The sequence below is a fragment of the Lontra canadensis genome, unplaced genomic scaffold (genome assembly GCF_010015895.1).
Source record: "Lontra canadensis isolate GAN:19392208 unplaced genomic scaffold, GSC_riverotter_1.0 scaffold111, whole genome shotgun sequence".
Classification (NCBI taxonomy): Eukaryota; Metazoa; Chordata; class Mammalia; order Carnivora; family Mustelidae; genus Lontra; species Lontra canadensis.
In genome coordinates, this window is record NW_022631105.1 from 6,103,717 (window position 1) to 6,131,092 (window position 27,376).

Consider the following 27,376-nt stretch of genomic DNA (forward strand, 5'->3'; position numbering starts at 1 on the left):
GCGCAGGGGACGTGCGTCCCCATGTGCCCTGGGGCGCTCTCCACCACCTCCCCAAACTGAATTGTTAAGGGGCACAGAGGCCACGTTCCCTGGGCTGAGCAGAGGCGGACCCTTCCCCCGACCAAAGTGCCCACGTCTTGTCTCGCGGACTCCCTTGAGCTTCTTTCCACCTCTAGAGCCAGACGGATAGGACGGAGGCCAGGGTCACTATCGGGCCTTGGGCAGGCCTACCCATCCATCTTCCCAGGGGTGGTCTCGGTTTTTGCCCCTTCCTCCCAGTGCCCCTCATCTGGCCCCAAGCAAGTCAAGTCCAAGCTGGGCCAGTCCTCCAGGTTGGGCTAAAATCAGGACCTCTGCAACGAGAGTACTCATCTTTATACTTTATTGAATCATTTTTAATCTTTCTTGATTCTTTCCGTGCCTCAGAGATGTCTCTCTGCATTGCTTTCATTTCTGTGATTCTGCAAATCATGACTATATCATACTTTCAAATATCTGGGAGTATCCTTAATACTGTGGGTTTTTGTTTTTTGTTTTTTGTCTTTTTTTTTTTTTTCTCCAGTAATTTCCTGGTTACTTCTTGCCATGTTTATTTTTTCCTGAGAACTTTTGTTTTTGTTTTTGTTTTATTTATTTGACAGAGAGAGACACAGCCAGAGAGTGAACACAAGCAGGGGGAGTGGGAGAGGGAGAAGCAGGCTCCCCACTGAGCAGGGAGCCGGATGCAGGGCTGGACCCCATGACCCTGGGGTTATGACTGAACTACCCAGGCGCCCCTCCTGAGAACTTTAGAATAAGCACGTGTATTCTAGTAACCTCCCCCCAGATCTTTAGTGTTTTCATTGATACTGCATGTGTAATGTCATGAACATTTGACAGGAAACAGAAATAAAGATAACATAAACAGGCCCCAGGTTTCATGGCCCGCAATTCCCGGGGCCTATTATATATCAGAGGGCTCACAGTGCTTGCCACTTCCGTTTCCACAAAGTGGATCAGATGGTTTCTGTGATGGGAATAAAACAGGCAAAGGCAGCTGAGATTCTGGCAGAGTAAAGAGCGGCATGGAACTAACGTATATAAAATAATGTGATTTATGGCTTCCACTTACTGGTGAACCAGTCACTTTTTGATCCATTCTCTTGGCCCATATTCACAATCTCGATGAGGCAGACCCTATTTTTACTATACCAACTGAGCAATAAAACTGACGATCCTGAAGATAAACTTGCACTCAGCTAACCGTCAGTGGAATGGGAATTTGAACCCAGGCACCCCAGGTCTTGACTGTGCACTCTCAACCTTGATGCTGAGCTGAGCCACTCAGGCAAGGTGGAGGGCTTCTGGGAGGCTGGGTAAATAAAGAGAAGAATGCCTGCTGAATCAAATCCTACAGATCCAGGACACAGCTGTTGCTCCTGGTATCACAACTGGTCAAGGCAAGAGCATCTGCATTTATCTTTCCAGGCCCAATGTTTCTGCTGTGTGAGCCACAGAAGGCCTGGTACAGAGATTTACCACCTCAGGGTCTCCCAGGTCTTTTTCAGGGCTGACCTTGACCTGAAAGACTGACCTCTTTTCAGAAGAAGGGAAGAGCCTTGCTGCTGTCATAGTACTTAATCCCGAGGTTAAGGAGTTAAGGCGGTAGTTCCCGTGAGTTTCTGGTAACATGCATTCCAAACATCCCACCTATGATTTTCAGGGAAGATCCTGGCAGGGTGAGCTCAAGGTTTTGCTGAGCTCAGTGCAACACGAGGGCTCCCCCACTCTCTTGGTCTCTGATGAGCCACCAGCTTATTGCTGGACTGCACAGCACTGGCATTAGGGTCTGCTCAGATCCCCAAGAATCCCCTAAAGTTTGAGTGTGTCCTTCTCCCCAGGCTGTGGTCTCCAGGTCAGGACCTCCAGGTCCTGCTGGGAAAGGCTCACAGGACACCCAACGCTCAGGATACCAGCTGCACTCAAGCTTTCCAATCCCCTTCTACAAGAGCTCTGGGTTGCTAAACTGATTAAAATGTATCAGTTCCGGGGCACCTAGGTGACTCAGTGGGTTAAGCCTCTGCCTTTTGCTCAGGTCATGATCCCAGGGTCCTGGGATCCAGCCCTACATCGGGCTCTCTGCTCACTGGGGAGGCTGCTCCCGCCCCCTGCCTGCCTCTCTGCCTGTGATTTCTGTCTGTCAAATAAATAAATAAAAATCTTTTAAAAAAATGTTTCAATTCCCTGAGTGGTTGAGATTCTAGAGTACTTGTTCTCAATACAGGAGTGGGGAGGACTTTGCCCACATTTCAAAATGGCTAGAGACATAGATAGTTGTCAACCAGAAGCTGGGAGCAGGGATCTTCTGGCATCTGGTGGGTAGAGGTCTGGGTTACTGCTAAACATCCTCAGCTCAGGGTAGTAGCCCTTGCCCCAACAAACAGTTATCCAGCCCGAACTATGGAGAGGGCCGAGGTCAGGAAACCCTGTCCTAGAGGATTTCAGCTAGCACAAGAACCCTTGGGAGGCTTGTTTAAAATGCAAAATCCTGTCTCCTCTGTGACATTCTAATCCAGCAGGCTTTGGGATGGGCCCCAGGAATCTGCATTTTCAAGCATATCAGATAATGCTATTACGTGGATCGTCTTCGAACCTGATTCAAAAACTCCAGCCCCCAGACCTGTGTAGGCCTGCCTAAGAAGCACCCGGAGTGCATATGTCAAGTCTGGGACCCTCACTCCATCCCCAGAGACTCTGCTGTACGCTGCCTGGCTGGATCCTGGCATTCGATGGCAGGTTCACGAATAGAAAGTGGTCGGGGTTAGGCTAGACTTTGGCCGTCCGCCCTCACTTTTCTGCTATTACATGTGAAGCAAACCTCTGGTGGCTGCCAAATGACTTTGATCCGGGAAACCCCAAGGTTTATAAACAAAGGTCATTTCCCAGCACACAGATATGGAGCTTATAAGCCCTCCCACTGGCTTTCACTTCTGCTCCTCACACTCCCATTGCTACCAACTATCCTGATTCCGTTCCAAGCAACTACAACTCACCAAGGGGATCAAGTGAGGGTCTTCATCAAGGAGGGGTGACTCTGTGGCCTGCGGTAAAGGTACACTTCCGTCTGTACCTCCTCTTCCCTGTTCTGAATCTGGGCTGAGGGGCATCCCTTCTACAGCCTGGAATATGCCTGATCTCTCAGGGATGCTGAGGTGGGAGATGGCTTGGAAGGCTGGCATCACAGCAGCATCAAGCTGGCAAGGGTCCTTAGCTCCTTGCCCTTTGGTTTTCCCAAGCAGTGCCTGGCACGAAGCAACTGCTCAGTAAACATGGGCCGTGGTCGCGCTTACATACTTTTTTTTTTTTAATTTTATTTTTTCAGTGTTCGCGCTTACATAATCTTAAAGGACATTTCACCCAGGCTGTGATCTCCTCTGGGGAACTGTCCCTGCCACCCACTAACAGCCCCGTTCTAAGGCCGCAACCTCTAACGTGGGCTGGAGGCACTGCCCGTGGTGGCATGAACGTCTCTGGAGGTTTCCATCCTTCGCTGGAGCACTGCCCCCTGCCGGCCACCCTCAGTGCGTGCAGCTTCGCTTACCCTGGCCGCCTTGGGTCCTCTCTCCAGGCTTGTCCCGTCCCAGGGCTCTGAGGCTGCTTCCCTCCCCACTCTGTCACGAAGTATGGTGCAGGGTTATCCTACTCTCTGCCCCTGCCCATCCGTAGGTTTCTTATGCTTCGACTGAGTTCTCCAAGCGTCTCTGTCTGAGGCTGACATTAATTGACCTGCCATTCAGGTGGCAGGTGGTGGGTGCTTGAAACTGACCATGAAAGACGGGATCTCAGCACAAATGCTTCAGTCCAGACCCCATGCCCAGACTCAGCCAGCCTGGCATGGCTCTAGGCAGCCCAAGGCTGGATTCCCTGGGACAGCCGAGCCCCACTGGACTCTTGTTCGAAAAAGCTCTGGGCTGTCAGAAGAATTTACTGTCCGTTCTAGCCAGTACCCGACCACACACCTCTGACCTTCTGCCCTTTCTTAGAGCATTTACTTAAAAAAACGCTTCCAATCCTGAATCCTTCCTCTGTCCCCGTGAGACATGGGTGTATGGATCTCCTGCAATCCAGAGATGCCCTTCTTTCCTCCAAAATGAAATCAGGAAGGACCGGGCCTCGGTCCAGTGGCTGTGGGAGACACAGCTGACCTCGTGGCCCTTCCACTGACCAACCCTTTGCGATTTCCCACTTTCCCGACTCTACCTGAGCCCCCGCTTTACCCCTCCCTCCTCCCTCGTTCTCCCCTTAACTGCCCCTCACCTCAGCACAGATGGAACTGAGCTCGGATCTCCCTGCTGTCAGCAGTTACAGAATAAAACCTGCCTTCACGGCTTTAACTGATGTCTGGCTGTGTTTATGTTGGACAATTCCTGCTCACCTGGCAGTTTCTGCCATGGGTGTGGGGCTGGAGGCATCGAGAGGAACACAGTCCTCACCAAGCGGTGGGGGGAGCACCAGATCCTGGGAGGGAGTCACACACCCACGGTCTGGGCTGCTCTCCTCTGTCCCTGAATGGCTGCGCGGGCAGAAAGGAAGGAATCAGTGGGAAAGTCACTGAGTTGGGGAAGGAGCTGCCAGCCCCAAGCTGCTCAGAGGTGGCCTAGAGAGCAGGGGACGCTCCCCAGGACTCCACCTGAACAGGGGGACAGCTACACCTCCAGGAGGGTCTGAGAGGAGCTGCAGCATCCCATCCCAGTGAAACTGAGAAGCCAGGGAAGGGAAACTGAGTGGGGAAAGCAACCACATGTCGCCACCCCCTACACCCAACCCCGGGGCCTTGGGGCCAGTGATCTTCAGCATCCCAGACCTGAGGCCCTAAAGGGGGAGTCGCAGGGACAGCAGGAGTCCCAGGCAGCCGGGTCTAGCTTCAGTTACAGCAGCAGGGGGGAGATGCCATGCAGCCTTACAGGGTATGTCCCCAGGCCCAGGGCCTGACCAGCAGGGACCCAGGAAAGGCGACCCAAGAAGGTCCCCTCCTTGTATCATTCCCTTTATGTCCCTAGGTCTTTCCGAGGGTCCCATTGTCAGTTGTCTTTCTCCCCACCCCCTTGACTTCTTAGGAGGGGGCCTTCTGATGCCTGGGACCTTCCCTCCTCTTGAATCACTTCTGGGAACTCTGTGACAATTACAGGCACCCAGGTCCCCTCCTGCCTCCCCGAGGACCTCTTGTATCTTTACCTGCTTGTCCCCCATCACTGGTGTCCCTGAAGGCTCCTTCCCAGCCTTGTCTCACACTTCACTCCACCTTGTGGCCTCAGGGACCACATTATTTTATGCTGAAGACTGGCACCTCCTCCCACTCAACTGGACCTCACTGGACATCTCCACGTGGATGCCCGGGGCGCATCTGACTTGCCCGGAGACAAAGGGAATCATAGGCCACCATTTCCCCTCGGAAGCCTGCTCCTCTGTGGCCCCTCATGGAGCCTGGCCAGCCACCAGGACCAGAGACCCCCTGCTCTATCGCTCCCCATAGGACCCCCAGCCCGGAGCCATCCACACCCATCCTGCCTCCCCTCTCCCACAGCCCACAGGCTGGTTACCTTCAGCCCTAACCAGACCTTCTATCAGCCCACTAGCCTCCGTCGTCTCACCAGGCACCCTATTAAGAGGCTCCTTCCCATGGAACACCCTACAGAGATCATCCTAGAAATCAAATAGGGTCATGTCACTCCCCTGCCTTAAAACCCTTTTGTGGTTTTGCACTGCCTTTTGGATCAATGCAAGCTCCTCAGAGAGTGTCCAGGCCCTTGATGGTCTAGTCCCTCATTTGTCCCCATGCCTCCCCACCCCCAAACCTCTAATACTGCCCCCCACCCCCTGCCCGTGAACTGCACTCCCTGGCCCCGGAGGGCCAGTCCTTCCTGCTCATCCGGTTCCAGCCCCCTGCAGGTGGCTGGCCACTGCCCGGGAGCAGGCAGGTGGGTGCGCTCAGGTATTCAGCAATGAGGCCGGCCACACTCTGGAGATCTGGGGACCTGCTTTATTGCCCAGGCTCAGGGGCTGCGTGCTCTGTATCTGGGGTACAGATGAGTGGGGGTCAGAGTTCTGCTGGAACATTCCTGTGTCTTCCTTCTGCCAGGACTGATTCTGGGCAGAAGCCGGGATGGCTGTACCTTCTCCTCCAGGTCTCAGGAGAATGTCATTTCCAGTGTCCACGATCCAGACCTGCAGCTCCAAGCCTCCATCCCCGTGTCCCCCAGTCTACCCACTGAGCACGTGGGAACCAGGTGGACAGGGGCACGACAGCCAGCAAACTCAGCCTCAGCCAGGACCTGGCCACCTTCATGAGCCACTGGATGCAATCAGATTCTCAGGACCACCCAGACTCAACATCCCCCACTCCAGGAGGCCCGCAGAGGTCAGGACAGGAAGGGAGTCTGAAAGGGGGTGCAGTGGGATGTCAAAGGGAGGCCCCAGCCAGAGTTCTGAGCAACAGGCCAAGCCCAGAACCAAGAAATTTATGAGACGCATCACAACTGACCACTGTTCCAAAGATAATGCCCACTAAACGGAACGTGCATCACATAAATACAGTCAATAAATATTCAAGATTGGCGTCTTCCCCCAGGGGGGCAATGCGGCAGGGGTTGGGGGTGCGGGGTGCCTGAGTTCTCAGCTGCAAATCTCCTGGAAGGAGGGCACAGGTGGGGGTCCTGGGTTCCCTCTGGTCTGGTGCCTGCATGTTCTGCCTTCCAGACCTCGTCCGCTGGCGCTCCGCCACCCTCCCCTTCCCAGCGCAGAGCTCAGGCCGCTCCGGGGCGGACAGGTCTGGTGTGGGCGTCAGGGGCCAGGACGGGCCCAAAGGGCCACAGGGGCACCCAAAGCTCACCCACGCCTGTCTCTCTTCAGCCTCTCTGACTCCAGGTGACCTAGTTGCTGCCACTGGGGGGAGGGGGCTCTGAAACCCACTCCCCTGCCGTCCGGTGAGGGACTCCAGGCCTGGGGCCGGGCTTAGACAGAGCTCCAGACAGCACGGAGCTTCCCTGCGGAGGAGGGACGGAGGCGGCGGGAGAGGATATTCTAAGGAGATACAGCTTTCGTAGCAAGCCCGTTTAAGTGACTTTAGGACTATAAAGAATCCTAAACATACTGGTTTCAATCCTGATCCAAATCACTATGTTGCCTTTTGCGTGTGTTTTTTCCGTTACTTCAACTTTTTAAGAAATTTCACATTTATCCGAAAATTAAAGAATTCCAGGAAAGGCCTTTGCAACACCCTGATCGGGTCTCTCCGTGTCACAGACAAGGAGGCCCCTGGAGGCAGAGATGCTGCCTGGGGTCACACAGCAGGACCGTGGCGGAGCTGAGGGAACCAGCCGACTCCCCATCCGGGGCCTTCTCCCTGGTCCAGCCTGACCTGGGCTTGGCGCATCCTGGGCTGGACACCGCTTCTCGACAGGACAGGCTGCCTCACTGGTAAAAGGCAAGTCCCACCCCCGTCAGCTCCTGCCGGGGTCTCCTCGGGAGGAGCAGGGAGGGTCTGAGGGCTGGTGTCTTCTGCTCCAGCCTGACTCAGCTCTGGGCTTCACGAGGCCCGACCAGATGGGGAAGGCAGGAGCTGCTGGAACCAGGCAGGTCCTGGGGGAGGAAGCCAGGGAGGGACCCAGATACAGCTGTGACGGGGGGGACAAAGGGGTCGTCGGGGACAGGACAGCCAAAGTCATCCAGGGAGCTGGGGCACCTGAAAAGCACATCACATGACGAGGTCACCTCCTGGCTGTGGAGACGCCCCCTCCCCACCCCCCACCCCACGTCCTCCCTGGAGAACTTCCTTGTCCCTGCCTCCGCCTCAGCCGCTCGGCCCACTTCAACTGTCCCTCTCGCCGGTCAGTGTCTCATGGCCCTGTGCCCCAACGCTCCCTCACCCAGAAGAGATGCTGCACCCCGGCCCCCCCGTCTGCACCACCATGGCTCAGCCTGACTGGCTGCCCGAGGAGCCTGGTCTTCCCTCAGTCCCTGACGCCTTGCATGGCACCAGGCGGGGACAGTCTCAGGTGCTCTGCGTCTTTGTCTTTTCTCGCCCAGTAAATGAGTGCCTGAGTCTAAGTATGAACTCTTAGGGCACCTGGGGGCTCAGGTCATGATTCCAGAGTCCTGGGATCGAGTCCCGCAGCGGGATCCCTGCTACTCCTTCTCCCTCTGCCTCCCCGACCCCCGCCCCTGGCCTGTGATCTCGCTCTCAAATAAAAAACAGAATAAAATAAAGTGAACAGGAACTCTAATGACTGCCCTGCCAGCTCTTCTCCCACACCTCAGTCCCCTTTCCCGCCCGCACGGCCTGGGACCCCGGTACCTGGGGCCGAAGCGGCATTGGTCACTCCCACAGGAAGCGGACGTACCAGATGGTCTCATTCTTCAGCTGCGGCCCGAAAAGGGGGTTCAGCTGAGCCAGGATAGTGATGAGCCAGCTGCCGGGGACAGCACAGCAAGGGTGAGCCAGGACGCGGCAGGACCCTGCCCTCTGCCTCTGGTCACATGCCAACCCGGCCATGGCTTTTGTCATCAGCATTATCCCCGAGCTGATGTGTTGCAAACACAGTTTCCAGGCCCAGCATTCTCTTAAGCTGCCCCCCTTTTCCACCTCGGTGCCCCGGCTCAGAAGCCAGCCTCCTTTCCCCAGATGTCCATTCGGTGTTTGTAATCGTGCACAGCCTGAGCATGGCCCGGTTCCCAGCCACCACCGCTCCGTCCCGGTCTCTGAGCCAGCAAACCCCAGCCCCTCCGAGACCCTCCTTGGGACCGATGAGGACGTTCTGCCAATCCCCGAAGGACCGGGAAACAGCACAACGGGTCTTAGAGATGCTCTGTCTGGGGAGAACTGTGAAAAACCGTACACTCCCATGTATGTAAGGGCACATCTAAGAGTCATCATTATTTTTAACAAGTTTAATTTTTTTGTTGTTCATAGGAGGTCAAAAATCGTTAACATTAGATAAAGTGAAAGGACAGAATTAGCTAATAGGAATATATAGTTTGTGATCCAATTAGATAAAATAGGTTTTTTTTTTTTTTAAGATTTTATTTATTTATTTGACTGACAGAGATCACAAGTAGGCAAAGAGGCAGGCAGAGAGAGAGAGGAGGAAGCTGGCTCCCCACTGAGCAGAGAGCCTGATTTGGGGCTCGATCCCAGGACCTTGAGGTCATGACCTGAGCCGAAGGCAGAGGCTTTGACTCACTGAGCCACCCAGACGCCCCTATAAAACAGGTTTTAACTACAAAACATAACCCAAATCTGAAAGCAGTCACGTACTTTTTTTTAAGGGTGGGCCTTATGCTATGCATTTTGACGAATTTGGCAGCCTTTAGGCACTTTCGTTTATCGGTTTGTTATTCCATTTACTTTAAAACAATCTGTCACCTTTCGAAGAATCAGTAGCTCATTGCTCTTACCTGTCCTATTTTGACTGTTCAGAATTCAGAACACCCCAGCTATGTCAAGCCTAACCCACAAAAAGAGTGGCTGGGACCCAGGACGATGGGAGGCCATATAGGCTTCACGTGGCTTGACTGATCACGGGAGGGGCTTTCCTCAAAACCAGAACTTGGCCTTATTCCCTGGGTTGGCAGGTAGGATGATTTAAACATGGAGCAAGGTGACGTGAAAGGCCTGGGTGGAAGGAGAGGTGTCCTTTTTTGTAATGGGGGAGGGGCTACGGTGAATGGCAGTTTTAGGAAGAGAACATCTGGACATTCGGAACCTGAATGCTGACTCCCTCACCCTGTCCAGGTCCTTGGATGCCCTGGAATTCTTCTTCGACATCCCCAGGGCCCCCCTGTCCCAAGTTAGAAGACTCCCGCCCATCTGGTGGTTCAAAACAGACTGTGTCACAGACACCCAGGAGCAGGTATTAAAAATACGGACTCCAAAGTGCAGACCTTTGCAAACTGTGATTGGGTGGGTCTAGGGCGTGGGCCTGAAAGCTGCATTTTATACTCTCTCCAGGAGATTCTGATGCCTGGCCCCAGCTGGCCCACTGCAGCCTATGGACTGAACAAAGCCTGTTCAGGTGACACATTTGGAAGTGGACCCCAGAGCCCACGATTTCCAGCCTATCGCTCTCTCTGCCGTCCCAAACCGCCTTCTCTCCCAGGCTTTATGGACTCAGCCTTTAAGAAGTGGAATCTGTCACCACCAGAACAGAGGGGAGAGGGGGGCTAGGGAGAGAAGGGACGACTGTGAGCCAGAGAGTAGTACTCACAAGAGGTAACAGCAGACCGCGGTGGCCACCAGCATGGTGATGATCACTCTGCAATGGAAGAGACAGTCAGTCAGGTCAGGATGGGTGGAATCAGCACCCTCCAAAGGCCTGGCCAGGGCCAGAGAAAGAGCTCCTGGGGTTGGCCCCTTTCCTGCCCCTTCCTGATGCCGCTGAACACAGGAGGCTGAGTTCTATTCAGGGTGAGAATTGTTAAGACAGAAGATAAAAACTCCAACGTTCACCTCAGGGGAAACACATCTTGCCCACACCCAAGTTGTGTTACCAACTCCCTTCACCTCCTTCTCCACACCCACTCTTTCTCCAGCTTCGTGTAACACCCCCAGCCCCTCCCCCACAGCTGCATTTGTAGCATCCCACCATGGAGCCAAACTTCATGGGGCAAGGGGATGGAAAACAGAAGCTGGCAGGAGGCAAGGAGCTCGTGAGTCATTTCTGAGGCAGCGTTAGTGGTTATAAAGGGAGCAGGGAAGAGCTACCTGTGTCCACACAAAGAGGACTGGAGACAGAAGCTTAAAATGCAGCAGGAGAGACTTCAGTTAGACAGAACTCACCAGGGTTTGCAGGAGTGGTGAGAGACTAAAATGGTTCGCAAAGTGATGTGGTGGGACCCTGGGCACCGCAGATCTTGAAGACCAGAGACCGCGCCCATACGTCCAAGCAGCCTCCAGCCAAAGCTAAACCTAATCCAGACCAGGCCCCAGGACCCCTGGTCTAAAGCACCTGAAAGTGCCAGAAAATCACATTTCTGTAATTTACATTCCTTCCACATTACTAAGCCTCGTGGATCTACCGTGGCGAAGGAGACAATTCACCCAGAGGAAATCGTAATCAAGAGGAGACAGCACTTCCTAACCGAGGGTAAAATGATGCAGACGCTGATAAACGGTGCAACAGATATAGAAATCTGCTAGGGGCCCTTCAAAAAACAATAATACCGGCTAAAAATTATTCAATACATAACACGTGCGACGCGCTGGTACGAGTTTTGCAAGCATCATCTGGGGTAACCCTCACAGCAGCCTTAGAAGGCAGGTATCAGCATCATTTTACCTATGAAGGAAGCGAGGCTTGAAGGCGTGAAGGGGTAACACTTGCTCAAGGTCACTGCCGGCGAGGGGTGGGCAAACCGTATCAGACGCCAGCCACGGCCTCCAGCATAACTGGCTGGGAGAGGAGGGGGACCTCAACTGCCTCCCGTGTCAGTCGGCTCTCCAGCTTTCTAAAGCACCACGGGCTCTGCCCTTTGGCTCCGACCGCCCGCCTGTTCCGAACTGCGCGCGGCCAGTGCGGACCAGCAGGAGTGCGGCGCCCGGCGGGCCTCCGCCCAGTGCTCGCTGCACCGCCCGCCGCCGCCCGAGGAGGGGTCCTCAGGGAGGCCGGGCCCGCGCGCCATCCTTACCCGCGGTTGGGTCCTTTGGGCACGAACCAGGGCCCGGCGATGCCGATGAGCCCCCAGAACGTGGTGAAGATGATGACCGGGAGGGCGAAGGAATGAGCCGTCATGGCCGGGCGCGGGCTGCCCAGGCTGGGGTGCAGCGCCGAACTGCAGACGCTCGGGTGCGCAGGGTCCCAGACGGTCCGTGGGCGCCGAGCATGCGCTGCAGGACCCGGCGGCCCACGGGAGCGCGCGCAGTCGGCCCCGCGCAGGCGCGAGCGCGTCTCTCCGGCGGGGGCGGGCCTTCCGAGCCGCCGGGTTTAGATAGCTTGGATCAGCTTCTGATAAGCTCTGACCCGCATGACCCGCAGGACTTACAGGGCAGAGACGTGTGTCCAAATAAACTCAGCTTTATTCAGGTAGCAAAATGCTGAGAATTAAACATGGTTTTTTAAACCTCATTGAAACCAGAAGAGGAGAGGACCTCCCCTTGCCAATCGCCCTGAGCATCCCTTGCTGACGGACACCTGCACCAGGCAATTGGCCAATCTTCACACTGTCTTGCCAAATACTTAGCACCCTAGGAACTCCACATGTGCTTGAGAGAGAAGCAGAGGTCGGGAGTAGATTACACTGAGGGGTCTGGCAAGGACGGGGCGGGGGTGGTGGTGCTGAGGTCCCTCCCTCCTGCCCCGTCTCTATGGCTACTGGAATCAACCATCTGTTATAGTGCCGGTTAATTCAGAAGGTCAGACGCTGTGGACTGCAGTTATGGGGTGGCGGTAGGGATGGGGGGATGCCAGGATCAGAGGAGATGCTATGAAGAATACAGGAAGGGAAAGAGGGTGGAGGCGTAGCTAGGACTCTGGCCAGCGCCTTGACCCTTCTATTCCCCATGCCCTTCAGTTTGCTCTCTTGCAAGGCAAAAATAGGATGGCTCTCCAACAAGGGCATCTCCAGGCGCTGGGTTTGAAATGCAGGGAGTGTCTTGAAACAAAACAGAGTTCAGGCTGGTGATCACCGCGTGTCAGCCCTGGGTCCTGCACAAAAAGGTGGCTAGTCCTCTTCGCCATTAGCTAGCACGCCTGCGCCCCAAGAGAAATGTGGATAGTGCAAATCTCTATGACAAACAGCGTTTTTAGTCGCCTCCTCCAAGGGGCCCAGCCTTCTCAAAAGCTGGCAGTGCGGTCTTCCTTAGTACATGGATGTGGAGGCCAGATGCTTCCCTACCTGGCCTCCACCTCCGTGCCTAGAGCGGTACAGGGCATTGTGTGTGTGGAACTCACACACAACACTGCTGGAGGGACTGGCCTCATGCTCTGAGGATTCTTAAAGAATGGAAGAGGCCATGGGGAGGAGGCTTGCCAGAAAGTGACCTCAATTTGGAATCTAGGAATAGGGTGTAGGGTGACAACCCCCACTTTGAAGGGTCTTTCTCTCTTCCATCCCACCAACTCACGCCCACAACACCTAGCCTCGGGCAGATCCCTGAACTCCCCATAGAACCTTACATGGATGGGGGAGGGAGGGCCAGGCTCCTATCTCCATGGGGTGGCCACAGCTGTAGCTGCAGGGGCCCGTGGTATACCTCAGACCCCAGACCATGGGACTGGGAGAGAGACATTTCCACAGGCTAAATTAAAGGTGGAGAGTGAGGGCGAATTCCAGCCCACAGCTGAAAACAGGAAGGCGAGGGCACTAAGGCTAAGTGCTAAGGGTGGGTGGCAGGAAGGGAGAGTCGGAAACATCGGGTACTGGGGGACACTGGATCCCAGCACCACCCTAGGACTGGGAGGAGGACAGACTGCTGGCTGAGGGCCAGACACCTTGTACTGGGAGCACAGGACAGTGTCGCCAGGTGCGAGGCTGGGATGCAGCACCACTTCTGGCCTGTATGAAACTCAAAAATTGGGGGGCGAAGAAGCTTTTCCCTCTAACCTCCCCATTTCCCACCCATGGTTGGGAAGGCAGGACCTAGGCTCCACATCATCCCCCCCAGGTGAGCAGCCTCGGATCCTGCCCCTAAAATGAAGCTGCCCTGGAGGGGGAAGTGCTTTACTTCTGGGAGGCAGGGGAGATGGGGTGGGGGTCCTCAAGTTTGAGTGGGCCCACAAAGTTCCTGGAGGATCCTGCGGACAATGCACCATCCCTGAGCCCCAGTCCCACGGATCTGATCAGGCAGGTATGGGGGGGCCATATTTAACAAGCACCCCTAGTGATTCCTAGGCTGGGTCCCAGAGCAACTTTGGGAAGAGTGGCACATGTAGGGAGCACATCTTCCCACGTAAGGGACAAGGACAAGGGCTGAAGGCAGCTAAGTCCGCTCTGTGCCACCCGATGTGCGTCTTTATGGGAGCTGGCGGCGCCGTCTGCAGACCAGGAGCCAGCAGGCACTTGGATTCCCTGCTGCCGTGTCACGGAGAGGGAAATCGAGGCACAGAAAAGAGGACGGGATTAATTACGGTCGAACCTCTGCCTGCAGCAGAGCTGGGGCTGGACTGCAAGCCTCCCCGGGCCAAGCGTGCATGTGCCCACCCCTCCGGAGCCCGGGCTCACGTCCAGCCCTGGTGCAGGTCACACAGAAGGGCTGCCACCGGTGAGAGGCAGCAGCTCATCCCCAGAAAGACTTTCCTCCGTGGTCCTGGGGCTACAGGAAGGCGGCCTCTCTTGAGGGCTTTGTGTAGAGGGTTTGGCTTGGCTCATCCTAAGGGAGGCCCTGGGAGGAGGGGGAGGAATTCTCTGCTGTGAGTCTCCCATCTGTAGTGGAGGCTTCCCTGTGTCTGCCGTGGAGCCAGGGTGACAGATCCCAGAGCCAGGCCAGTTGTCCCCAGAGCCTGGTCACCCTCCACCGGTCCCCAGGCACCTCCTCCGTGCCACTGCCTCCCTGGAATGCTCCGGCACCATCCTGGGGGGCTGGGATGCTCCTTTTAGCCCTTACCCCCAACAGTCTCTCCCATTTCAGAGAAGTCCTCTTGCCCCCAGAACATGGGGTGATGTCTTTCCTGATAGGATCATTTCCTGAAGCACCTTGAAGATGAATCTGAGATGGGAACCTTTCTGCCTGTTTCAGTGCTGTGGGGTCACCACTGCCTAGAGAGGGGCCTTGGTAAACAGGCTTGTGCTCCTGATTACCCTGCCTCTCTGGGAGGTGGGCTTAACCGTCTTGTCACTGCCCACTTCCTGGTTCTTAGAGAGTCCCCGCAAAGGAAGATTCTAAGGCAGCCTACATTCTGCAGAGAGCCTGTCACCACGATTCCAAGGGGCAGGGCAGCAGGGGGGTCTCCAAGGCAATCCTTAGGAGTCCTGCTCCTATGGGAGCTCTCTGTCAGGACAGCTCAGGGGCCTCTTGGCTGGTATGGGGGTACAGGAGTCTGTCAGGAGGGTCCGCAATGCAGTCCTTCGGGATCTCCGCTGGCTCCCTGTAGGCTGGAATGGGTGGCTTCTGGGTCACAGCCTCCTCCATATAGAGTGGCCCCGTCTTCTCCTTCCTGAGCCCCGCTCCTTGTGCGAGAGGAAAGAGAACCCACAATTACACCGAGGGGAGAACAGACTGGATGACGATTCCCTTCCCACATCAGCTGTACCCCAAGGTAAGCTCGGTGAGGACGGCATGCAGAACAGGTAGAGATGGGACGGCGGCTGCTCTCGGCAGGCCGGCTCTAGTCCTGCTCTGGTCTTCTCTCACCCTGGGGCGTGGGTCTCACCCAGGGCGACTCTGCCCTCCCGGGGACACATGGCAATGCCTGGAGACACTTCTGGTCACTACAACTGGGTGAGTGCTCTGGGGACCCAGTGGGTGTACTGGGTGCAGGTCAGGGATGCTGAAGACCCCACCAGGCACAGGCCAGGCACCACGGCCAGGAGTGACCCGGCCCTCAGTGCCGACAGTGCAGAGGTTGAGAACCTGCCTAGGAAGGAGGGCCTTATCCTATCAAACTGGGTGGTGTCCTCTATTTGCTTCAGGGGTACCACGCCCACTATGCCAGTGAGAACACACCCAAGAACGTCTTTCTCCTTCACCCCCATGGGACTGGACACGGGGAGCAACTCATGCAGCGAATGCATGCATGAAGGACGTGCCGCCTGCCTCCCCACCCTGGTCCCCCCTGTCTCTTCTCTCCACTTTGAGCCCAGGCCCCTCGTCTGGCCCAGCAATGGAGCCGGGACCACCCTGCTTCCTGAGGAGCCTCTGTCAATCCTGAGACCCGGTCCCCTGCTGACCACAGACCGGGCAGCAGCCCATGAGAGCACAAGCGCTAGAAGGTTTCCAGAAATAAGAAAGTGTCAAGGAAGAAACTTCATTGCTGTCACTGGGAAATAAAACGTGAACAGCCTGGAGAGCCTCTTTGGTTTTCCAGGACTACTTGGACAGAGGAAAATGTCTTGCCTCAGATCAGTAACTCATCTGCCACAGAAAGTAGCTTCCCCTCCTGCCAGGTCCGACGCCAGCCCTCCAGCCTAGCGCTCCAGGGGGGACTGTGAGGCCCCGCTCCTCAAGGACTCCTCCCCACCCGGCAAGCCCCAGCCCTGTCCGAAACCTGGTCGCACGCACTGACTTCTTCCCTCCGGAAAGAGTCTACCCAGCCCGCGGAGAACGTGCTCTCGCTGCCCTCGCCTGTCCCCTGCTCTGTGCTCTGGTTACTTGGGGCCGTGGGCTGGACCTCCACAGGGTGCCACTGGCATCACGTGCCAGATGCTATGCCCTCTGCTGGAGAAACACCAAAGCACAAGGTGAGCTGGCCTGAGGTCACGCAGCAGCGAGCAGAGCCAAAATCTGAGCCTGGGGCAGACAAGCTCGGAAGATACACACTCCAAGCGATACGCCCTGTCAGCTGGGGGGGGGGGGGGGGGGGGGGGGGGGGGGGGGGGGGGGTGTGTGTGTGTGTGTGTGTGTGTGTGTGTGTGTGTGTACGCGCGCGCATGTGTGCGCGTGCGCGGCCCCCGCCCCCTCCCCCCACCCCGCACTGGGGCTGGATCAGAAGCTGAGGGCACGGGTCACCTCTCGAGCACCCACTGGGGATGCCCGAGACCAAGCCTCAGGTGACGGCTGTCATTGCCAGACTGTTCCAGACTTCAAGGTCAGCGTGGGATCGCGAAGCTCAGACTGGCTTCCCTTGCTCTCCTGCGCCGGGAGACGCTGTCACGGGTGCTTACGTGCGTGGGCGCGGGGCGGCACTCGGGCGCATGCGTAGACGTGGCTGAACCGCCGGCCGGAGGAGGTCAGGTACCAGTGCTGGATGGCGGGCTGTGGGTCGTACTCCGTGACGGCCACCCCGTTCACCGCTGTCATCATGAGCATGTTGATCACCTCGTTGGAGAGCTTGGTCCTCTCATCGGTCCTGATCCGGTTCATGGCACTGAAGCCCCGCTCGCAGCAGGCGGTGGATACGGGCACGCAGACCACGACGGCCATGAGCCTGCTCAGCAGGGGGAAGCGGCAGCCCTGTGCCAGCGCGTTCTTACAGAGCATGGAGAACGGGAGGTTCCTGCCCATGGCTTTCAGGCCCAGCCACTCCTCCAGGAGCGCCTCCTTGCTGTATCCCGCGGGGAGCGAGAGCTCGAAGGACCTGGCAAGGGCCAGAATATCCTCGTTCCCGAAACTGGCCAGTTCCAGCCCACTTGGCCAGGCCACAGTGTCAAACACCTCCATGTTCTTGAGCTGCGGGGGCCGGGCCACGTCAAACCTTCGCTGGAGGTACTCGATCCCGGTGACGACCACCTTCTCCCGGTCCGCCAGGAAGCACTGCCCCGCCCCCTCCTGTCTGTCCAGGGAGATGCCGTGCAGCCGCCCCTCTCGGAAGCCGGCATTGAACTCGTCCTCCTTGGGACCCGCCTGGTGACGCAGGGCCTCCAGGGCTACGTAGGCCCGTCCCAGCGCCGAGTTCACCTCTGTGATCGACACCATCTCCTTCTGGCACACCTCCGACAGGGGCCTGTAGATGCTCAGGAAGTCCAAAAGGAAGTGGCAGAACTTGACGAAGTGGAAGCTCTTCATCAGCTTCAGCAGGCCCTTGGCCCTGTGCCCCGTCTGGCCCCCGGCTTCCGCCACAGCCTGGAGGTGCCGAGCCAGGGCCGGCCAGCTCACGACGAGCGCGTTCAGCGTGCGCCTCCTGCTGGCCACCCAGCGCACGGCGTTCAGGTCCTTGAGACGGAGGATCTCCTGCTCCAGGGGCCCCGCGCCCTCCTGCAGCGCACTCAGCCTCTTGCTCGAGGACTGATAGAACTTGAAGACCGTGCGAATGTGCCGGTCACACTTCTTCAACAGATCGATGCCCCCACACGCGTCCACCACGGCCAGGTGCAGCCGGTGGGCGACACAGTGGACGGGCAGCAGCTGGGGGATGACCTCTTGGAACTTTTCCACCAGGCCCCCTCTGCTGCTCAGCACGGCGGAGCCGTCGGTTCCTAGGCCCACCACCCAGCCGGGCTTCCGGAAGGGGATGTCCAGCTCATCCATGGCAGAGACCACGGTCTCAAAGTAGCCGTCCACCGTCTCACTGTAGAGAGGGGCCAAGGTGATGTATGACTCTTTCACCTCCGTCCCCTTAAAGTAGCGGAGATAAATCCCCACGCAGGCCTGGTCCGAGGCGTCCGTGCAGCGGTCCAGCAGCATGCTCACGCACGGCGAGTTTCGAACATCCTCGAGGATCTCCTTCCTCAGGGTCTCGGAGATGTACTTGATGAACTGCGTGCAGGCTGTGCGATTCCGGTACTTGCCCAAAATCATGGTCCCGGTGCTCTGGAGGAGTTGCAGGATCTTCTCAAAGTCATTCAGGGGCCGCGAGTGGTACGCGATGGAGTAGGCAGCGTTGAAGAGGTAGCCCATGCTCGCCATCAGGTCGCTGGACATCTCCGGGACCAGCGCGGCGGGAGGCGCGTCCTCCGTGATTTCGACAGTGTTGACACAGAGCTTGTGTGCTTTGCTGACCTCGTGATATTTTAAAGTCTCCACTTTAAAAGGCCCCGTGTAACCTCGGACTAACCGGGATGTCTTGTCGTGGAGACTCGGTCTTCCTTTGCAAGCTGAGCAGAAGAGCTTGGTCTCCTTTGGGTCAATTACTAACCACGGGAACTGCCCAAACCATGACCTCTGAATGGAACGGGGTCTGTACGTCCTCTTGATCATCCCAGGGCCATCTGCTCCGACTGCACGAAGGCTGGAATTGCAGTAGGAGCTACGTGTCTCCAGAGGAGCTGCTGGAGGCACGGGAGAGTCTATAGGCAAGGCTTGTGTGTCTGCCTCTCTTCTGGTCCCCATCTTCTTCTTCCCTTTGGAACAAATAAAAATGTGTTTGGTTTTGCTGCCCAGAACTCTGCAGCTTCCCCTCAGTGAAGACATCCCAATTTACCGAGTGTCCCTCATGCAAAGCAGAGTTGAGTGTGATTTATCTACCTTTCTAGAGATCATCCGTGACTTCTCTTTAAACCCTTCCCCACTATCATCTGTGCAAGTCAGCCTGCTCCCGAGGACATGTGTGCTATCCTTGTGGGCTCTCCGTCTCTACCCCGCAGCCCCCCTGCGATCATGTGACATCAGCGGCTCATAAGCTTAATCAGCTACTTTGGCCATAGCTGCTACTGGATAAACAGGTGACTTTAATCCTCTTTTGAGGCAGCAAAGAAATGAGGTTAAACATCTGTAAGTCTCATGAGCCTTAGAAAGGAGTCTACGCAGCAGGAGCGAGCCAGTAAGCCCTGACTAAGAGACGCAGAACAGCGAGCTTGTACAGACCAGTGGTACTACCCCTGGAAACTAGAGGAGGGAAGAAGGGCAGCTCCCAGGCCCGCGGGTCACACAGCTCCTTACAACCAGGCCTCCCGCATGAGCCCCCGTTAGCTCCACCATGGGTCCTGTGAGCACATCTGCTCATCAAAGGGCCCCCTTTGTCCCGCACTGTCCCTGTTTCCCTACTTGACACTTGGAGGGCAGAGGTAGTTTCTTGCTCGTCTTTGCCCAGCAGAGCCTGACACAAGGCCCGGTGCGCCGCAGGAGCAGGACAAGGACAAATGAATGGATAGGGGATGACTTGCTGTGGCCACATAGGCCCCAGGATGTGCCCTTGAGAACTTGGTAGGTCAAGACTCACCTGGAGGACAACCTTTCCCCCACTTCGGCCCGTTTGGGTCCTTGATCCAGGGTGCAGCTCGGCGTTCCAGTTTTGAGATCAAGTTTGGTTTGGCAGCGGCGGGTCCTGTCGCGGGGATGGAGAGTCACACTGAGGTCACTGCTCTGAACCATCAAGTCAGGTAGCCCACCCGAAGCTACTGGTGGAAACTGAAATGTTCAGCTCAGCCTCTAAGCTACCTCGTAATAAGTCTACTCAGCCAGGGCCACGATGAAAACATCCCCATCTGGTGTGCCAATCTAGCCCTAAAACCCCGCAGACGGTCAGATTCAGGTTCAGCCCTCAGCCAGGATAAATCACAGCTTCAGCTCCGTGGGCCAGCCATGGGGGCCAGGAGTCAGCTGAGCGCGTCTGGAGGGAGGTGCACGTGGGAGGGAACACGGGGTGCAATAGCAGGAGAGGGCAGGGATGGTAGGGAGAGCCACATGAGACTCGAAAGGCCCCTTAAAAATGTCTGCACCTGCCACAGAGTCTTAAATCCAACTAGAAGAGATTCATGCCTTGGGGTTAAGCACTGCCCTTTACTGAAGATACAAATATTCTCAGGGGTATGAAAAGAAATTGCTTTCTTGATTTAAAATAAAATCAACCAGTATCTACTTACGTGCTTTGGTATGTGTGTGAATGTGTGCATAAACTTTCTGTGGAAGGACATGGCAGCGACTGCTAACTGTGGCTTCTGGGGCCAGAGTCATCACTGTCACCCCGCAGCTTTCGGATCACGTGAATGCATGTATATATTTATATCTGTTACATGTGCGTGTGTGTATCCGTATATTCACTAATAAAAATGTAATTACATACATTGTTAAAGTGCTGTAGACTGAACACGTATCCTTTTTAAAACATCTCTAAGATGAGGGCCAAGGAGTAGTACTACTACTACTAATAATACAAAGAAATGTTAATGCATTTTTGGAAGAAGGAAAGGAGAAGAAGGAACAGAGCTGAACACTAAAAGCCGGCAAAGGGGGCAGCACGGAGAAAGAAGCGAGTCTGACTGCAAGGTATCCAAAAGACTCAGGGACTGGAGGCGCCAGGAGTGGTGGAAGGTGGCGGGTAAGGAACAGGTGAGTAGGGCAGGTGCCCAGTCTGCAGACGCCACTCCAGCCCGGGGCCTCCCACCTACTCCAGGGGAACCGAGAATGCCACCACCTTTGCACACCCTCACCCGAGGAGAATGGAGATTTAGCTCCTGGAAAAACTGAACCAGAAAGGTTCTAGACCAGTGAGAGTGGGGATGGTGGAAGAGGAAGGAGAAGGCTGCAGTGATGAAGAGAGTCTGTGTTCTGATACGTGCATTACTCAGAGCCAAGGTTACACCCAGGCTCGGCGGTCCACCCCAAGCAGGGGACTTGGGCAAGTCGTCTTTGGAGAAACAGAAATGTCTCTCACACTCCCCACTGCCCCAGGGGTGCAGAGGACACTGACTCCTGCCGCTCTCCAGTGAGACCTGTGGGGAAATCTGCGTCTTCACAAGCCCCAGCCTCCCTGCAGAGCCGCTAGCCAGGTTTCTCAAGGTCTCACTCTGAAACTTGGATGAGCCACAGGATAGTTATTTAAGACAAGCCTCTAACATGAAATCAGTAGGAAAAGGGATCAGAGGACCTACAGAAACTGCTGGGAACAAAGCAGAACTAAAAAAAAAAAAAAAAAAAAAAGAATTAAAAAGCAGAAGTCATGTTCCCAGATAGAAAAGTGTTGAGAGTCAATCGCAAAAGGAGCAACGGGGGCTTTGAGGTTCAAAGTAAGATAGAAGAGGGGCGCCTGGGTAACTCAGTCAGTTAGGCTGCCGACTCTTGGTTTTGGCTCAGGTAGTGATTGCTGGGTCACGGGATCGAGCCCTGTGTGGGGCTCTGTGCTCAGCGGGAGTCTGCTGGAAGTTATCTCCCTCCCCTCTGGTCCTCCCCCAGCACACACTCTCTCTCAAATAAATAAATAAAATAAAATTAAAATATGATAGAAGAAATTAAAACATTCAACAGAATTGTTAGAGAATAAACTTGAGAAATCTCCAAGAAAGTAAACAAAAAAGACAGAAGCAGAAAATAGAAGAAGAAAAAAATAAACTAAAACTGGAGGCTCAATTTAGAAGTCTGATATCTAACTAACAGGACTTTCTGGAAGAAAGAAAGAGAAAATCGGTAAGAAGAAGTCCTACAAGAACATTTCCCCAAATTGGAAAATGTGAGTTTTTGCTTCGAAGGGAAGCACCAGACGCCCAGGACGAGAAGTGAAACATCACCGATATCATTAAACACTTCAGAACGCTGGACGAAATCTTAGAACCTTTCAGAGTAGAAAAAATCAGCTGTGTTCAAAGATTTAGTTATGAGAAGGCATTTAGACTTCTCAACACCAGTAAAACCTGAAGGCAATGTTTTCGAAATACTGAGGAAAACTCCTTCCAACCTAGAATTCTATGCCCAACCTTCCAACTCTAAGGGCAGAGTAAGGCATGCCTCCCATGCACCCTTTCTTGGGAAGTTCCTGGAGGCTGAGCTCCAACGAAATGAGGATATAAACCTGGAAGAATCCGGGGGACGGGAGTGGGACAAAGGGAAGTGTGAGGTCACAGCTGTGCAGGCCTAAAGAAAAACCAGTATAGACAGAGCGGGAGGACTGGACTCAATAATGGATGTCCCCAGAGAAAGTGAAGTTGATCCATCCCACGATGCCTGATCAAGGCACAAAGACTCTTCAGAGGAATTTTATAACTCCCTGGGAGAGCTGGGGAAGAATCGTTGAGAAGAATGTGCTATGGTGAGTGCTGTGAAGTGTGTAACCCTGATGACTCACAGACCTGTACCCCTGGGGCACATAATACATTATATGTTAATTAAAAATAATACTAAAAATATCATTGAGAAGACAGAAAACTAGCAAAATAAAAAATAAGAAAATATTTCAATTCGGGGGGGAAACATCCTCCAACAAAGGAAAATCATACTAATATGCCACTTTGATCAGAAATAAGTAATCATAATCAGGCAAACAATTTACATTGAATTCATCAAGAAAGTGTGATGTTCTTGTTCTGAGAGGGTAGAGGGACAGAGTGGGGCCCCGGGTAACAGAAGATGGCTGGATCTTCACCTTCCATGGTAGGAATCAAGAGGGAGTATCCATGTAAAATCAACAAATCAGGAACAGCGATAAGCACATGCAACAGGAAATTAAAGTGTGAGTCAGTCTGTCTGCCTGTTTTGCTCAAGGTCTAATAAGATAGGAGCCAACTGTCCCCCATCCAAAAGCTAGAGCACCGAGGCGTGACTTGGATAAGAGGGTGGCCGAAACACGGGGCTGTGACCCTAGCCCTCGACATAAAGAAGGAGTAGGAGCACTGGAAGTGAAGAGGTCAGGAAGCTGGATATTAGAGATGTTTCTGGAAAGAGATGTCAGTTGTACTGTGAGCCCCCCACACCATCATGGGGAGCGGTGGTGTGGGCTGCTTTCGCCTGACTGAATCTGACAGATGGGCAACTTCGTGGTGGCCATGTTGGGAACGGCCTACATTCCCAGGGTCTGTTGAAGGAAAGGATATGTCTTCCGTGGTCCAGATGTGCCCCAGGGGGAAAGAGAAGCCTGGAGCCACTTCACACTTCAAAGGACTCTGCCTCCGACTGTCTGTTGGGAGCCCAAGAATGAGCCCCCGTGGGGCTGACTGCAAAGGAGATGCTCACCTGTGTAGAGGGGACCGTGGTGAGTGATGGCGGGGGCACGGAGAACCCACACTCACCCAGAGAATCAGCTTTCCACAGTCCCAGCCACAGGGGATGTCAAGTCAAACTCCTGTGTACCTCTTCCCCCCATTCACTCACCACTGTTCCCACCCAGGACACAGCAGAATTCATGGAACCAGCCCAGGGGGGAGGAGGAGGATGAGGAGGACCTCCTCCTTCCTACCACAACATTCCAGATTCCACACCTGGGCCAGGATGAGGGAGAGATGAGAAACTTTAGCTTTAGCTGAAGTCCGGATTTTTAACTACTACACAAAGACTACACGTTTGTTTCTTAATTTGGGGGGAGGGTGTACATTTCTGTAGCATTTAAAACCCATTAAAAAGTTTTAATAGGGGACCTGGGTGGCTCAGTCGGTTAAGCATCTGTCTTCGGCTCAGGTCATGATCCCGGGGTCCTTGGATCGAGCCCCACGAGGGGTTCCCTGCCCCACGGGGAGCCTGTTTTTCCCTCCTCTACCCTCCTCTTTTTTTTCCCTCCTCTACCCCTCTACCCCTCCCCCTGATCATGCTTTCTTTCTCTCTGTCAACTAATAAGTAGAAATCTTTTTTAAAAGTTTCAATAATAAAAAAATTTAGAATTTTAAAAAGCTTCAATAATAATACAAAGAACTCCAATCATTAACATTTTGTCTCATTTGCCCTATCACACTCTTGCATTCTTGTGCCTTTCCCCCTCCCCCCTTTTGCCCCCTCTGTGTATGTGTATGAATAATATATAAATAATATAGAGGTAATATTTTTCTAAACCATTGAGAGGAAATTGTTTCATGCCCGCTTTACCCTGAAATATTTCGGCACGTGTCACTCAAGAAAAAGGACATTCTCCCCTGGGGTGGGCAGAATTCTAGCACGAGCTCCCAGGACCCCAGCCTTTCCTCACCCCTGCTCCTTACGGTCTGGTTGGAACGTGTGCCCTGACACCACACCCGTGATTCTGTGACGTTACGTGGCCAAAGAGAGGCTATCTGGGTGACTTCCCCCAACCACATCAGCCCTCGAAAAGCAGAGCCAGCTGGATCTTCAGAGCACTAGGAGCGATCGACACGCGGCGGCCAGCCCGAGGATGGAGGCGGCCGGCCACGTGGAGGGGACGGGAGAGTGGCTTGTAGTTGCTGAGAATGCTGCCTGGGGGAAAGCCAGCCAGCGAACTCGGACCTCAGTCCTACAACTGAAAGGAACTGAATTCTGCCAGTGACCCGAATGCGGCTGGCAGTGATTCTTCCCAGAGCCTCCTGGCCAGTCTGATGGACACCCTGACTTTGGCCATGTGAGACCCTAAGCAGAGTACCCAGCTGAGCCCATATGGACTTCTGACCTCCAGAATGGTAAGGTTATAAATGAGTCAGATATCTAGCTATGGGATTTGGGATCGTTTATTGTATGGCAACTGAACTCACCTGCTCAAGAGAAACCAGAATGGAGGCCACAGTTTGAATAGAGCCCCAGACCGAACACTCATAATCAAATCTTAAACCGCCCTCATTTCGCCTATACAGGGACACTGGCTTTAAAGGAAACTGAAGCTTTCTTCATGACAGTGACTTACTACAACTTCTAAGCCAGTCACTATGCACAAGAAAACTTCCACAGGGCTACTACCCCAGAAAGAATGTAAATTTCTAGTAACCAATTACAATTAAAAAAACAAACAAACAAACAACTCCCCAGTACATAGTTTATAAACAGAGCTTTAAAGGCTGACAGCCACGCTCTTAACCACCTTGGGCTTGAAGTCTCTCTGTTCGTGAGCAGCTCCTTTCTTGCTCCCTGTGATATTCGTATCAAGTAAAGCTCCTTGGATTTTCTTCTCACAACCCAAAGAGTGAGAAAAAAAAAGCCACACAGAGCTGACCCAAGCAAGTAGTGATCGGAAAGAAGAGAGCGGTCTTTCTGAGTGCGTTCTATGAGGTTCGCTCTTTTGAAAATAACGTCTGTGTGTATTTCTTAGAAATCATGAGGCATGTTACTGAGGAAGCAGCTAAGAGCCTCTGGGGAGGAGGACCCAGCAAGACAGAAAGATGGGACAGGGTACTGTCATTTTTGGGTTAAGTCTTGTTAGAACTATGCGGATTTAAAAAAAAAAAGTAATTATGAAGAAATACTTGTAAATAACTGGAAACACACAGGACACTGACTATCCCCGAATCTGTGCACTTCATTTATATTTTCCCTCGGGACTGGTCCCCTCTGCCTGCCCCACCATCACCGCGCTGGCCCTGGGGAATACTGTGCCCCAACTGGACTTCTTGGAAGCTGTGGCTAAAATGTTGCCCGAAACCTTTCCCTTCTTTCCCTTCAGAATGAGTGAGACAGAGGGAAATTTCAAACAAATTTTTTTAAGTCTTAGTAATGGAAAAATGGCAAAGGGGACCTGACTATAGCAAGTGTGCGTATATGTACACACACACACACACACATACACACCTATTCCATAAAAGTCCATAAAAATGGTTTGGATTACATGCAGACTTCTAACCCTTCCAGGCCAACGCCATCCAGAGGTTGGCAGGCCACACCCATGAAGCACTGGGAGACAGAGGCCCTGGCACCCTGCCTTGGTTCTCTCCTAGCTCCTGCAGCGCCCCCACGTGGGGGCCATCGCATGACCCACCACGCAGCAGGGGCCTCTGACACATCATATGAGCCATTTGAACCCCTGCTCATCTCTCACTGAGGGCCTGCTCACTTGGTTTTGGTTTCTCCCTAGAGGCATGACTTCTGGCCCCCGCTCTGTGAGGTCTAGCTGTAGCTGATGACCTCACCTATAGAAAAGGCACGGCCCACCTGAAGTGTATGACCTGCCACTTAGCAGGTGATGACACCTTTACTAATAAAAACAAGGGATTCCACAAAGTCCCCATATTGGCATGTCTACCTTGACAATATGTTACTGACCAATATTAGTTTTTTTTTAAGATTTTATTTATTTATTTGACAGACAGAGATCACAAGCAGGCAGGGAGGCAGGCAGAGAGAGAGGAAGGGAAGCAGGTTCCTTGCTGAGCAGAGAGCCCGATGTGGGGCTCGATCCTAGGACGCTGGGATCATGACCCGAACCGAAGGCAGAGACTTTAACCCACTGAGCCACCCAGGTTCCCCCCAATATTAATTTCTTAACAACGGAATCTCATTGAGTTCTCTTTCTGGAGGAAAGCAAGAGACGTCATCAAACATGACCAAAGTCTGAAACCAGAATTCAAAGTATGGAAATAAAAGAATAATTGGAAACTCTGTAGAATGATAAATTAAATAGCTCTAATAAGCAAGTCTACTTTAGAAAAGGCTCAACTGGGAGAGCATTAAAAACAAAACACACGCCTCTTCTTTTCTCCATAAACAAAGTGACTGTCCTCTACACGTTCAGTCCTATTGAAAAGACAGCTGTTGAGGCCGAGGACGGGTGACAGATGAGTGCACCTGCCTTGCAAACACTCCATCTGTTGAAAAGCTTCCGTCTATGCAACTTAACTGCCAAACATCTGACAGAAATTAATACTAAGTCTGACTACATCAAGTTGAGACTGTCTTTTTAAGAACAGGTAAAATAATTATAAAATCTAAAAGAACGAATCTACTAGTTGTCAGCCCTAACCAGAATAATGGAAGCATTAGCTGGGTTTTCTCAGCAGAGACGAGCAACAGGAAATCAACAGCACGATGACCGGTGACGGCCACCACCGAAGCTCCACCCGCTGAGCTGTGGCAGCACGAGTTGATCATCTGATCACCAGGCACAGCCAGTCCCCTTGCTCCACGGTTCTGGTGGAGGGAAGAAGCTGACAGCGACATACACGGAAGGTGTGAAAGGGCAGGGCAAACTAGCAGCCTCCTGCAGGGGGACCTGGGGATGGGAGCCAAGACTAGAAA

At 54.0% G+C, this 27,376-nt stretch overlaps 2 protein-coding genes across 2 annotated transcripts in view; both read right to left on the minus strand.

Moving 5' to 3' along the window:
* Nucleotides 1–7,520: 7,520 nt before the first annotated feature.
* Nucleotides 7,521–11,893, minus strand: ATP6V0E2 (ATPase H+ transporting V0 subunit e2). Its single transcript, XM_032840216.1, has 4 exons — nucleotides 11,662–11,893; nucleotides 10,242–10,289; nucleotides 8,333–8,447; nucleotides 7,521–7,720 (listed from the first exon to the last, which is right to left on the minus strand). The coding sequence occupies exons 1-3, from the start codon at nucleotides 11,763–11,765 to the stop codon at nucleotides 8,354–8,356; spliced, it is 246 nt and encodes an 81-aa protein (XP_032696107.1). The 5' UTR covers nucleotides 11,766–11,893; the 3' UTR covers nucleotides 7,521–7,720; nucleotides 8,333–8,353.
* A 2,293-nt stretch (nucleotides 11,894–14,186) lies between these two features.
* The window catches only part of ZNF862 (zinc finger protein 862), a 30,449-nt gene continuing 17,259 nt past the window's right edge, over nucleotides 14,187–27,376 (minus strand). Inside the window, exons 5-7 of the mRNA XM_032840234.1 lie at nucleotides 19,725–19,829; nucleotides 16,792–18,906; nucleotides 14,187–15,138 (exon numbers count right to left, since the gene is read on the minus strand). Of these exons, the coding sequence (XP_032696125.1) occupies nucleotides 14,963–15,138; nucleotides 16,792–18,895 (2,280 nt within the window). The 5' untranslated portion in view covers nucleotides 18,896–18,906; nucleotides 19,725–19,829 and the 3' untranslated portion in view covers nucleotides 14,187–14,962. The remainder of the gene's footprint in view (nucleotides 15,139–16,791; nucleotides 18,907–19,724; nucleotides 19,830–27,376) is intronic.